This window comes from Salmo salar, chromosome 04 (assembly GCF_965601325.2).
Source record: "Salmo salar chromosome 04, fSalSal1, whole genome shotgun sequence".
NCBI classification, from domain to species: Eukaryota; Metazoa; Chordata; class Actinopteri; order Salmoniformes; family Salmonidae; genus Salmo; species Salmo salar.
The window spans coordinates 45,487,582-45,499,488 of record NC_138294.1 but is presented as its reverse complement, the minus strand read 5'-3'; the positions used below and the strand labels follow the sequence as shown (position 1 = coordinate 45,499,488).

Here is an 11,907-nt window from a genome sequence, read left to right as displayed (position 1 = left end):
AGAGCTCTGGAGCAGGTTTTCATCAAGAATCTCTCTGTACTTTGCTCCGTTCATCTTTCCCTCGATCCTGACTAGTCTCCCAGTCCCTGCCGCTGAAAAACATCCCCACAGCATGATGCTGCCATCACCATGCTTCACCGTAGGGATGGTGCCAGGTTTCCTCCAGACGTGAAGCTTGGCATTCAGGCCAAAGAGTTAAATATTGGTTTCATCAGACCAGAGAATCTTGTTTCTCATGGTCTGAGAGTCCTTTAGGTACCTTTTGGCAAACTCCAAGCAGGCTGTAATGTGCCTTTTACTGAGGAGTGGCTTCCGTCTGGCCATTCTTATCATAAAGGCCTGATTGGTGAAGTGCTGCATAGATGGTTGTCCTTCTGGAAGGTTCTCCTATCTCCACAGAGGAACTCTAGAGCTCTGTCAGAGTGACCATTGGGTTCTTGGTCACCTCCCTGACAAAGGCCCTTCTTCCCCTGATTGCTCAGTTTGGCCGGGCAGCCAGCTCTAGGAAGAGGCTGGTGGTTCCAAACTTCTTCCATTTAAGAATGATGGAGGCCACTGTGTTGTTGGGGACCTTCAATGCTGCAGACATGTGTTGGTATTCTTACCCATATCTGTGCCTTGACACAATCCTCTCTCGGAGCTCTACGGACAATTCCTTCGACCTCATGGCTTGGTTTTTGCTCTGACATACACTGTCAACTGTGGGATCTTATATAGTCCAATCAATTGAATTTACCACAGGTGGACTCCAAGTTGTAGAAACATCTTAAGGATGATCAATGGAAACAGGATGCACTTGAGCCTAATTTTGAGTCTCATAGGAAAGGGTCTGAATACTTATGTAAATAAGGTATTTGTTTTTTATTTTTAATAAATTTTCCAAAATTTCTAAAAACCTGTTTTCGCTTTGTCTTTATGGGGTATTGTGGGTAGTTTTAATACATTTTAGAATAAGTCTGTAACATAACATTTGTAAAAAGGCAAGGGGTCTGAATACTTTCCAAATGGACTGTGTGTGTGTGTGTATATACTCAGCAAAAACCCTTTTTCAGAATCTTGTCTTTTCAAAGATAATTCGTAAAAATCCAAATAACTTCACAGACCTTCATTGTAAAGGGTTTAAACACAGTTTCCCATGCTTGTTCAATGAACCATAAACAATTAATAACATGCACCTGTGGAAAGGTCGTTAAGACACGAACAACTTACAGACGGTAGGCAATTAAGGTCACAGTTATGAAAACTTAGGACACTAAAGAGGCCTTTCTACTGACTCTGAAAAACACCTAAAGAAAGATGCCCAGAGTCCCTGCTTATGTGCGTGAACGTGCTTTAGGCATGCTGCAAGGAAGCAATGTTCGTACTGCCAAGAGTGTGCAAAGCTGTCATTAAGGCAAAAGGTGGCTACTTTGAAGAATCTCGATTATAAATATATTTTGAATTGTTTAATACTTTTTTGGTACTACATGATTCCATATGTGTTATTTCATCGTTTTGATGTCTTCACTATTATTCTACAATGTAGAAAATAGTAAAAATAAAGAAAAACCCTGGAACGAGTAGGTGTGTCCATACTTTTGACTGGTACTAACTCAAAAAAAGTAATGTCCTCTCACTGTCAACTGCATTTATTTTTATAGTAGTAAAAAAAAAAACATAGAATGAGTAGGTGTCCAAACTTTTGACATGTACACTAATATATATTAGAGGGCAGCAGGTAGCCGAGTGGTTAGAGCGTTGGGCCAGTAACCGAAAGGTTGCTAGATCGAATCCCCGAGCTGACAAGGTAAAAATGTCGTTCTGCCCCTGACCAAGGCAGTTAACCCACTGTCCCTAGACCATTGTTGTAAATAAGAATTTGTTCTTAACTGACTTGCCAAGTTAAAGGTTAAAAATATATATATATATATATATATATATATATATATATATATAATTAAGAGACCACTGCAAAATGATCAGTTTGACTATTTATAGGTTTGGGTAAAATTAACATTTTTGTTTTATTCTATAAACTGACATTTCTCCCAAATTCCAAATAAAATATTGTAATTTAGAGCACTTATTTGCAGAAAATAACTGGTCAAAATAACAAAAAAGATGCAGTGTTGTCAGACCTCGAATAATGCAAAGAAGTTCATATTCATTTTTAAACAACACAATACTAATGTTTTAACTTAGGAAGAGTTCAGAAATCAATATTTTGTGTGTCTTGGCATGCTCTCCACCAGTCTTTCATATTGATGTTGGGTGACTTTATGACACTCCTGGCTGTTTGATGGCTTGTAACCATCCATCTTCCTCTTGATCACATTCCAGAGGTTTTCAATGGGGTTCAGGTCTGGAGATTGGCCTGGCCATGGCAGGGTCTTGATCTGGTGGTCCTCCATTCACACCTTGTGATCTTAATTGCCTACCGTCTGCAAGCTGTTAGTGTCTTAACGACCGTTCCACAGGTGCATGTTCATTCATTGTTTATGGTTCATTGAACAAGCATGGAAAACAGTGTTTGAACCCTTTACAATGAAGATCTGTGAAGTTATTTGGATTTTTACAAATTATCTTTGAACGACAGGGTGAAAAAGGGATGTTTATTTTTTTGCTGAGTGTGTGTATATATATATATATATATAAAAGATCATACTTTTTGGAGAAATGTCCTCTGGTCTGTTGAAACAAAAATATAACTGTTTGGCCATAATGACCATTGTTCTGTTTGGAGAAAAAAGGGAGGCTTACAAGCCAAAGAACACCATCCCAACCATGAAGCACAGGGTTGGCAGCGTCATGTTGTGGGGTGCTTTGCTGCAGGAGGGACTGGTGCACTTCACAAAATAATGTGGATATATTGAAGCAACATCTCAAGACATCAGTCAGGAAGTTAAAGCTTGGTCGCAAATAGGTCTTCCAAATGGACAATGACCCCAAGCATACTTCCAAAGTTGTGGCAAAATGGCTTAAGGACAACAAAGTCAAGGTATTGGAGTGGCCATCACAAAGCCCTGACCTCAATCCTATAGAACATTTGTGGGCAGAACTGAAAAAGCGTGTGCGAGCAAGGAGGCCTACAAACCTGACTCAGTTACACCAGCTCTGTCAGGAGGAATGGGCCAAAATTCACCCAACTTACTGTGTAAAGCTTGTGGAAGGCTACCCGAAACATTTGACACAAGTTAAACAATTTAAAGGCAATGCTACCAAATACTAATTGAATGTATGTAACCCACTGGGAATGTGATGAAAGAAATAAATCACAACTATTATTCTGACATTTCACATTCGTAAAATAAAGTGGTGATCCTAACTGACCTAAGACAGGGAATTTTTACTAGGATTAAATGTCAGGAATTGTGAAAAACTAAGTTTAAATGGATTTGCCTAAGGTGTATCCAAACTTCCGACTTCATCTGTATATGAGAGTTGTATTTCTATTTTATTTCACTAGTCCTGCATGTTGAAGCTCAACGCCGAAGATTTTTACTGTACCCTGCAATCACACCTGTAACCCTGTACATGTGACTATTAAACATTCTGAATCAGTTGGGGAAAATGGGAGTAAAGCATCAGGAAACAAAACAAAAGCTCCCCAGAGACACCAATAGATTGTTTAAGATTTTATTCAACCAGCTTGAAAACCTGCTCTGGCAGCACAAATCAACAGGACACCAGAGTTTAGTTAGCCAAGAGGCCACTAGGTCTCCAGTTAGCATCAGGTCTAATCTGTAATCCATTACTGCCCCCAACCCCACCCTGTCGGTCTGCCACTAGTGTGGCCGTTAACCCTCTGTCTGCTGGATTTATGATCTGACTAAAAGGAAAGGTCAAGCATTAGAAGATTGAAACTATTACTGAAACAACTGTTCCTTTGGAGAAACCAAACCTAAAGCATGTTTAAAAGCTCTTTAGTAAAGTAAGTCGATTACATGAAATGGGCAGGATGTGTGGATTGCTCTTAATAGTCCTTCACAGAGAGTTGTGGTGTAGCGGCTGACTGAGCACCTGATGTGTAACAAAGACCTGGATCAACTATGCATGCATCAGGGAATAGAGTCCAGAATAAAAACAGCATCAAAAATGTGCTCGAGAAGGAACCAAAATGACCAAATAATGGACAATAAATACAACTACAGCAATGCTGTCTGGCAAAGTCTTAATGCACGGCAAAAGAAAAGGGGGGGGGGGGGGGGGAATGGATCAATGCATCCGTCTTCACATAAAACAGAGATCCGCAGTTAAATTGTAAGTGGATCTAATATGCGAGAGATATATAGCTCTTGCCTTGCTTTGTTTCTCTAAACGAGCAGGCGTGACAAATCTACACATTTCCCTTCACAGTTTAAGACCGTATAGACCTGTCTTTTCAAATAGAATCTCTCACGTCGTTTGCCTCTGTATCTGAACCTTTTCTTGAAGTTACTGGCTTTCAGGTCCTTGCCTTTCTTCGCAATTAAAACGTTCTTCCCAATTAAAAACTAACTCACGGCTCTAGCTATGTTCTTTCCCAAGACCTATTCAATATACTCCAATGTAACCCACGCCACAGAAAACAAGATAAAAATGAGTAACCCACCAGTACTAAACATGCTTCAAACAGGTGACTAACGGAAAGTGTACGTGTGAACAGAACCATATTCTCAAACCTTGTAAGCAAGCCCATATTCCTTAATGTAAGGAAGTAGAAACAAGGCTCCTGTACATCAATACAACAATCCCAGAGCCAGCCAGGCAGGGCTTCATGTTATCTACAAAGAGCCAGGCTTGGCAGCTTACAGTACATGCTCCTCCACTTTCTTCCATCCAAGAGGAGAGAAGGCGCAATGTTTCAATTCAAAATGGCTTTGGCTGCCACGGTGCTCTAACCAGAGAGAAGAGACGATTCTTCTTCTTCTTCTTAAAAAAAAAAAGTGACCCGATTTGAATAAATAAATAAAATAAATAAAGATTTAAACGAGTAGTGTCGAATTCCCAGCTGCAAAGAGATGCCTCCCTCTCCTCCTGTCTAAGCCCCTCATTCTCCTCTCTGTCGGCCCACAAAGCGGTACAGCTTGTCACAGTTGTCCAGCTTCAGAGACTCAGCCTTCGCCTTCAGCCTGTCATCACGGTACAGTTGGGCAAGGTTCGCCAAGTCCGACTCTGAACGAGGATGGAGGAAAAAAAACATATCAGCTTATATGGATGAAATTCATACTCTGCAACATGAATAAACCATGCATGGCTGCCTCAGTCAACATGTCTCCAAATGGAGACAGCGCCAAGCTACCAGGATCTGACTGCAGCTGAACTTACTCTGCTGTTTCTCCTTCCAGCAGCTGCTCTGCAGGTGTTCAATGTAGTCACTCTCTATGGTCTTCTCCAGCTCCTCCAGGGACTCCCCACTGTACTCCTTCTGGAAGCCCTTGTCCACGTAGTAGGGCACACCCATATTCTGGGTCTCCCGGGAGACCACCAGGCCCATGGCCCTGAAAGACAAATATACAGTCAGTCCCACTACAGGCAGACTTAGAGGGTAATACACGTCACACCTCACCTGCTTACGCAGGGGTGGGCAATTCCAGTCCTCGAGGTCCTGATTGGCCGTCACAGTTTTGCCCCAGCTCCAGCTAACACACCTGACTACTAGTCTACTTTCGAGACAAACGTGTCATCAAGAAGCTTGGTCGATGTGGTTGACTCACGGTTTGTAGAAGAGACTGTAGGGAGGGTTGGTGGCCATGAGTTGGGTCACAACAGATATGAGGATCAGCACCAGCACAGGAAGAAGCTGCAGGAAGGCCGTGAAGGTGTTCTGCTGAGGAAAGGCAAAGCCAGAAAGAAATGTTAAAGCAAATGTTTATAACAAACCATATACCTGTAAATATATATATATTTTTTTTAAATCAATCTGCAGTAATATTCCTAGGACTCTATTGCTTATTGCGACAACAACAAAAAGAAAAGCTTGTTTACTCATTTTCACAGCTGGTCCGTTTCATTGGTCAACCTTTAACCCCTACTGTAACTGACCCTCTTGGAGCAGCATACGGTTCTCATTTTTATTGCCTCTTGTAGCACTGCATAAAGGGAAATAATATCTAAAATGGCAGAGACAGGATCAAAAACCAAACCTTAGAGTGGTGGCTCTAAATTTAAGGCCCAGCATTAATTGTGAACACATAGGAAATACATACGCTGTAGCCATGTGAGTTAAACTGTACGCCCATAGAAAAATCCGCTGTAGCTCTGTTGGTTAATCACACAGCTACAGAACATCTATGATGTGAACTGGTGGGAGTTTCTAGGAGATTCTGACTGACCGGACTGCGGTTCTCCTCCACTTCCTCATCGCGCCTCTCATATGCGCGTCGCCGACGAGGCTGGTAGAAGTTAGAGTAGGTGGCTCCTCTGTTTGTGTACACATGGATGTTGCCTGAGGGAGCAGAACATACTCGTAACTACTACGCAACAACCGACAAGGTGACTAATCCAAAAATGAAAGGGACAAGAGAGAAAACGCAGACACATACATGCACACAGTTCCACCAAGGTTATTATCCTTTTTATTTCTATTTGTTTTTTCAATTTTTATTTGAAATGTGAGTTTTAAGTTTGTTTTCCGACTTGATTTACTAGTTTTAGTTTTTATATGATTTAGTTTCAGTTTTAATGTTAAGGACAAAGTAGAGTCGGCGTGGGAGGCTAAAAGACATTTCAGTTTTGTAGGCCTTTAATTTTTTCGGGATTTTTGACGTCTTGCCACAGGGCAGTAATACATACATTGATAGGTTTAAATTGTGAAGTCAACCTCATTGTGACTTGGATTTAAAACAATTACTGCCTAGACTGGTTGCAGAAATATGGAAGACAACTTGCCCATTTTTACACAAAGCTTTTTAAAGCTTTTTCAGCTTTAGTAGTACATGTAAGAAACAAGTATCTATATCTGAAAGAGAGGAAAAAACAATAACAAATGATGTCATGGCACATTTGTTAGCTAGTGATAGTGATGCACTAGTCTCGGAAATCCCAGACCTAGGCAACAGCAGCGCTAGGTCTGGGGAGGATGACTCTTGGACATTTCGAAAAAGGGGGGGGGGGATTGTTCCGGAGAGCGTCTTCTTAAGACACACAACTCTCTACAATTCATGAGTTTGGGTAGACGGGCCAGAATATCACGATTAGAAACTAAAGTTTGCCGGCAAAGCCTTTGCACTGGTTTTAGTGAAGGTAGATGCAAATTAGCCACTTGCGAAAAGCACTCATTACATACAACCATTCTCCATCTTGCTAGCTTGATATTACGTTATGTCCGGCGGGAATGTTTTACACTTGGGCAACAAGTAGACACGGTGGTGACACGCATCCCATTTCCCACTCCTCTGTCCCAACTGGCGCAGACACTTCTACAGACGTGTATGCAGGAACATTGGTACATTGTGGGAGGCAACGTCAGTCTTGAGAGACTAGTGATGCACAAGCTAGGTTAATTTGAAACGTCGCCATCTCCTGGCGGCATTTACCTGCCAGATTCAGAAGCATGAAAACCACATTGGGGAAAACAAGCTTGAAAACCCTGTTTCATTTTTGCCCAAAGTTTAGAAGAAAACAAACTAAAACTGAACCATAATTTGATGTTTTTCATATTTGAGTTAGTTTCAGTTTTTCAAATGGGTTTCTTCATTTTATTTCAGTTTACAAAAGTCTTCATGATTTGTTTTAGGGCTCCATTCAAGCTACCGCTGAAGCGTTACAGATTACGCAATAGAAATGTAAAGGTCATTTCCGATTGAGCCGAACATATGCAGCGTTTCCCGTGAATGCCATCTCCGCTGACGCGGTAACGTTTCCTTTCAATCACGCTGTAACCTTTTCAGTTTACTCTAATAACCTCGACTTCCACACACACACACAAATCTTACCTGTGGGAAATCTTCCTCCAAAGAAGATATTGAAAAGTTCTTCAGGGGAGATGTCAGCCTCAAAGTCCCTGTTGAAGTTGCGGTAGTGTCCGTGGCGAGCTTGGGCTGAGGGGTGGGTGGTGCTCTCAGAGGGAGCCTGCTCTCCGTACTGGTCATACTTATGACGCTGCTCAGCATTGCTCAGCACTGCATACGCATTGCCTATGGCTGTAGAGGGGGGGGGGGAAACACTTATCAGGCCTATGATCGATGCTCTTGGGGTGACGTCGTCTGACTCGATGCACATACAGGGCCACAATAGCATGATAATTAAGGAGCTAATTATCTGCACCAGCAGTCCCACAAAATACAGAGGCCCTATTTATTCATCTATTTTGTTGTTAGAATTTGTTTCTTAGCTCACAGAGAAAGATGTGAATCAGATGAGTCCTGGATCAGGTTACCTTTAAATGCATCGGTGGCTCCCGGGGCACAGTTCTTGTCAGGGTGGAACTTCAGTGCCAGCTTCCTGTATGCCTTCTTCAGATCTTCATCGCTAGAGTCTTTAGGAACGCCCAGGATCTCATAGAAGTCCTTGCATTTCTTTATCCTGCAATGGATCAAACCCCACAAAGATTAGTACGAAATCTGACACCACAACAGGGCAACGTGCATTTGCCCTTTCACTGGGCGGACATCTTGACAAATGTAGCAAAGGTCTGTAAGTGCTCAAAATGAACGTAGGTCTATCACTCAGGTTACCTGAGGACACCCTGACACTGATCCTCTGTGTATGTCTTCTTCTCCTCGTTGGCCCCTTTGCGCGCTTCCTCTCGATCCCCGTCCTCTTCATTGGATCGAAAGCCACGCGGTGGGGGTATGTGGGGCTCCTCTGGAGCAGCAGAGCTCCCATTCCTCACTATGGCATCGATCAGCACTGATGGAGGGATCAGGAATGGGGGCAAATATTAATAGAAGAAACAGCCAGTCTGGCCAGGCCTAGCTTTTGGTGTGTAAGTAACATTATGTACCCGAAACATGTATTCCCCTAACCTAGTCCCTTCTTGTATTCAGAAGATGAGTTACTTACACTGTGTGTACAAAACATTAGGAACACCTTCCTAATATTAGGTCCTGTATAAAACACAAACTCACTTCCTTGACAACAGCTCTCCGCTGCTAGGCAAAACACAAGAAGTACGAATGCCCTGAGTTCTGCAGAGGCCATACCACCATAACTGCTGCACGGCCAATGCATATGTCGGAATGACCATGCAGAGCCTATAAGTGTTCTGATAACCTTGCGTTATTATTAGCAGCTTGTGTCTTTTTTAATATTGAGGACTGTTTCATTTTTTGGGGTCATAGGAGTAACATGAATTGGTGCATGAGGCTATTTGCAGTTCTCAGCATTGTTACAAAATTTGGGAGGCGCACAGCGATGCGGTACAGAGCTCAATTTGGCCTCTGCGAGCCTCTGGAGGCTCCGCAATTACATCACGCCTCCGACCACATTTTCAGATCAAGCATAAATTGGCTCTTATGTTTCGCCATCAGCTGGAAAACTGTGTCCTCTTTTCTCAGCAGAGGGAGGGAGAGAGAGACGGTGAGAGGCAGCCTCACCACTGCTCCCTCCCTCAGATGCAGGCCATCAGTCCAGCTCACTTAGCTGTGCCTCACAAGTAATACAACAAATTATCTATTAACAGTGTGATCATATACAAAGTATTTTTAAATATCATTTCAAAATGGTCTGAGAAGAACAGCATTGGCAGGGCAATTCCAGCATAGCCAATATGCAGTGATAATGTATTGGGTTTATAGCCTACTGCACAAACCTCATTGCTACAGAACGTTTTTTAAATGGTTACTGTTAAATAGGCTTACGTTTTTTAAGTCGTTTTTTATTTTATGACTGATCTTCACTCAAAAGGTTGGTGACCAATGAGCTACACTGATTGAAGTGGACTTAACAAGTCGCATCAATATGGGATCCTTATTGGTCAGTATGTCATGAAAAGTGCAGGTGTTTTTAATATATATCACATTTATTTTTAAATGTAACCTTTATTTAACTAGGCAAGACAGTTAAGAACAAATTCTTATTTTACAATGACGGCCTACCGGGGAACAGTGGGTTAGCCTTGTTCAGAAGCAGAACGACAGATTTTTTTTTTACCTTGTCAGCTCGAGGACTTGATCCTTTAACCTTTCGGTTACTGGCCCAACTAGGCTAACTGCCGCCCCGGTGTTCCAAATGTTTTGTACACTCCGTGTATATTAACAATAACAAACAATTTGGATGGCTGAAAGCTGCAACTCCAGATTGACTAATAACACGGCAAGTAAGTCAAACATGACTAGTTACAGTAGCTATACATTGTAGGGTGGCCTACAGGTTAGAAAAAGTAAATCAATCCACTTACAGGCACAAACATGCTATCTAAAAATATTGATTATTATAAGCCTGACCATGTTGTAAATATTCAGATGACATGCATAACACATTCGCTGATTCGAGCATACATTATGCAATTCACATTCACAAGATACAGACGTTGCACTTTCTATTTTAACATTCAAGTTGGCAAGCAAGGCTAACAAGACGGCCATTACGGGACCCTTACCTCTGGCCCGAGTACTGGGAAATATTTTCTGGGCTTCATACAACAATTGAAGGGCCTTTTCTCTCCGCCCTGACCGCAAGCACAGCTTTGCTTTCTCTATCAACCGATCTGATTCCGCTTTATCCATTTTGACAGCTGTTCGATAGCTAGCTTGTTACCGTTAGCTTATTCTCAGAGGCTGCAACCCCAATTAGCTACACAAATGCGGTTGACTGCCTGAAATTGTAATATTTTAGCTAGGCTAGCTATCTTATGTTCAGAAGTACATGGACGTTGTATGTCAACTCAATTAACGGTAACTAACTAGCTTTGTTCACATCCAGATAACAAGCTAAGCTAGCCAGCAATCGGTTAGCTACGAGATTTCGCCGTAACTATCAGGTATCATAGCGATGATGGCGACTGCCACAAGTCAGACACGAACACGGGTGCTAGTGCGCCTATTCAAGTCAACATACAAAACTGAAGTAGTAAAAATCCATGCATGACTGAGAGAAATGTAATACCGACATTATTGAACTGGTGTGGTTTGTTTCAGGTTACCACAGCACTAACCAATCACTTCCGGGGTACGGATTTTTTAACGTTCTAAATAACCCCCCGAGGTAATAGTAGAAAAGTGCCAATAACCTGTATTTAATAATTGTCTAAACAGTCATTCATATTTGTTCATATGTAAGTGAAATTTACTGGGGGAGGGGGAGACTGGTCCAACTCAACATATCATTAAAATAATGCACCCCCCAACGTAAAACCTACTGTATAAACACAAATCATTTAAAAGTGATCGGGATTGCGCAATAAAGCTGGGTACTTATTTCCATTGTGGTCCCTACATTTGCTGCAGCATATGCTACGGTAATATAAGGACTGAATGCACGTTTAATTTACACATCACCTGGCTTTCCAGGGTCATCTTGTTTTTTAACATGGCTACATCTATGGGTTTTTCTGTCGTACGAAATATGCGGTGGCCTATAACATAGGCTATGTATTGGATAAGGGCACAATCATTTGTTTTTTTGGACTTGGGCTCATAAAATGTATTTAATGTATAGCTCATCAGGCTCAGGTAGCAGCAGACTTGAATTGTCACGCCTATCAAAGCTCTAATCAAATCAAGACATATGCTTTAGAATTACACTTCCGGTTTGAGCGGGGGAAACATGGTTCCCGTGGAGTAAAGTGATTGTTCTCCCAATGAAAATAGTGGGAAAATATTCAACCCTAGTCTGTAGTTTATTCTTTAGATGTTTGGGGCTGCTGGTGAACCAGGATGTGCAGGCATAATCAAAGTAACACTGGACTAGCGCATTTATAGTCTTTAGTGTCTATAGGTTTCCATGCAATTGTCGACAGATTTTTATGCGAATATTCTAAAATATGCATGAAAACAATAGGCACAT

At 41.8% G+C, this 11,907-nt stretch overlaps 1 protein-coding gene across 2 annotated transcripts; it reads right to left on the bottom strand.

The window, feature by feature from the left end:
- Positions 1 to 3,601: 3,601 nt before the first annotated feature.
- Positions 3,602 to 11,063, bottom strand: LOC106603035 (dnaJ homolog subfamily C member 18). 2 transcript variants are annotated; one of them, XM_014196154.3, is made up of 8 exons: positions 10,502 to 11,063; positions 8,637 to 8,811; positions 8,339 to 8,484; positions 7,896 to 8,102; positions 6,294 to 6,406; positions 5,676 to 5,788; positions 5,287 to 5,459; positions 3,602 to 5,133 (listed from the first exon to the last, which is right to left on the bottom strand). In XM_014196154.3, the coding sequence occupies exons 1-8, from the start codon at positions 10,626 to 10,628 to the stop codon at positions 5,009 to 5,011; spliced, it is 1,179 nt and encodes a 392-aa protein (XP_014051629.2). In that variant the 5' UTR covers positions 10,629 to 11,063; the 3' UTR covers positions 3,602 to 5,008. The 2 variants fall into 2 exon arrangements, with proteins under 2 accessions (XP_014051629.2, XP_014051630.2); XM_014196155.3 differs by having other exon boundaries at positions 5,676 to 5,785.
- Positions 11,064 to 11,907: the final 844 nt, after the last annotated feature.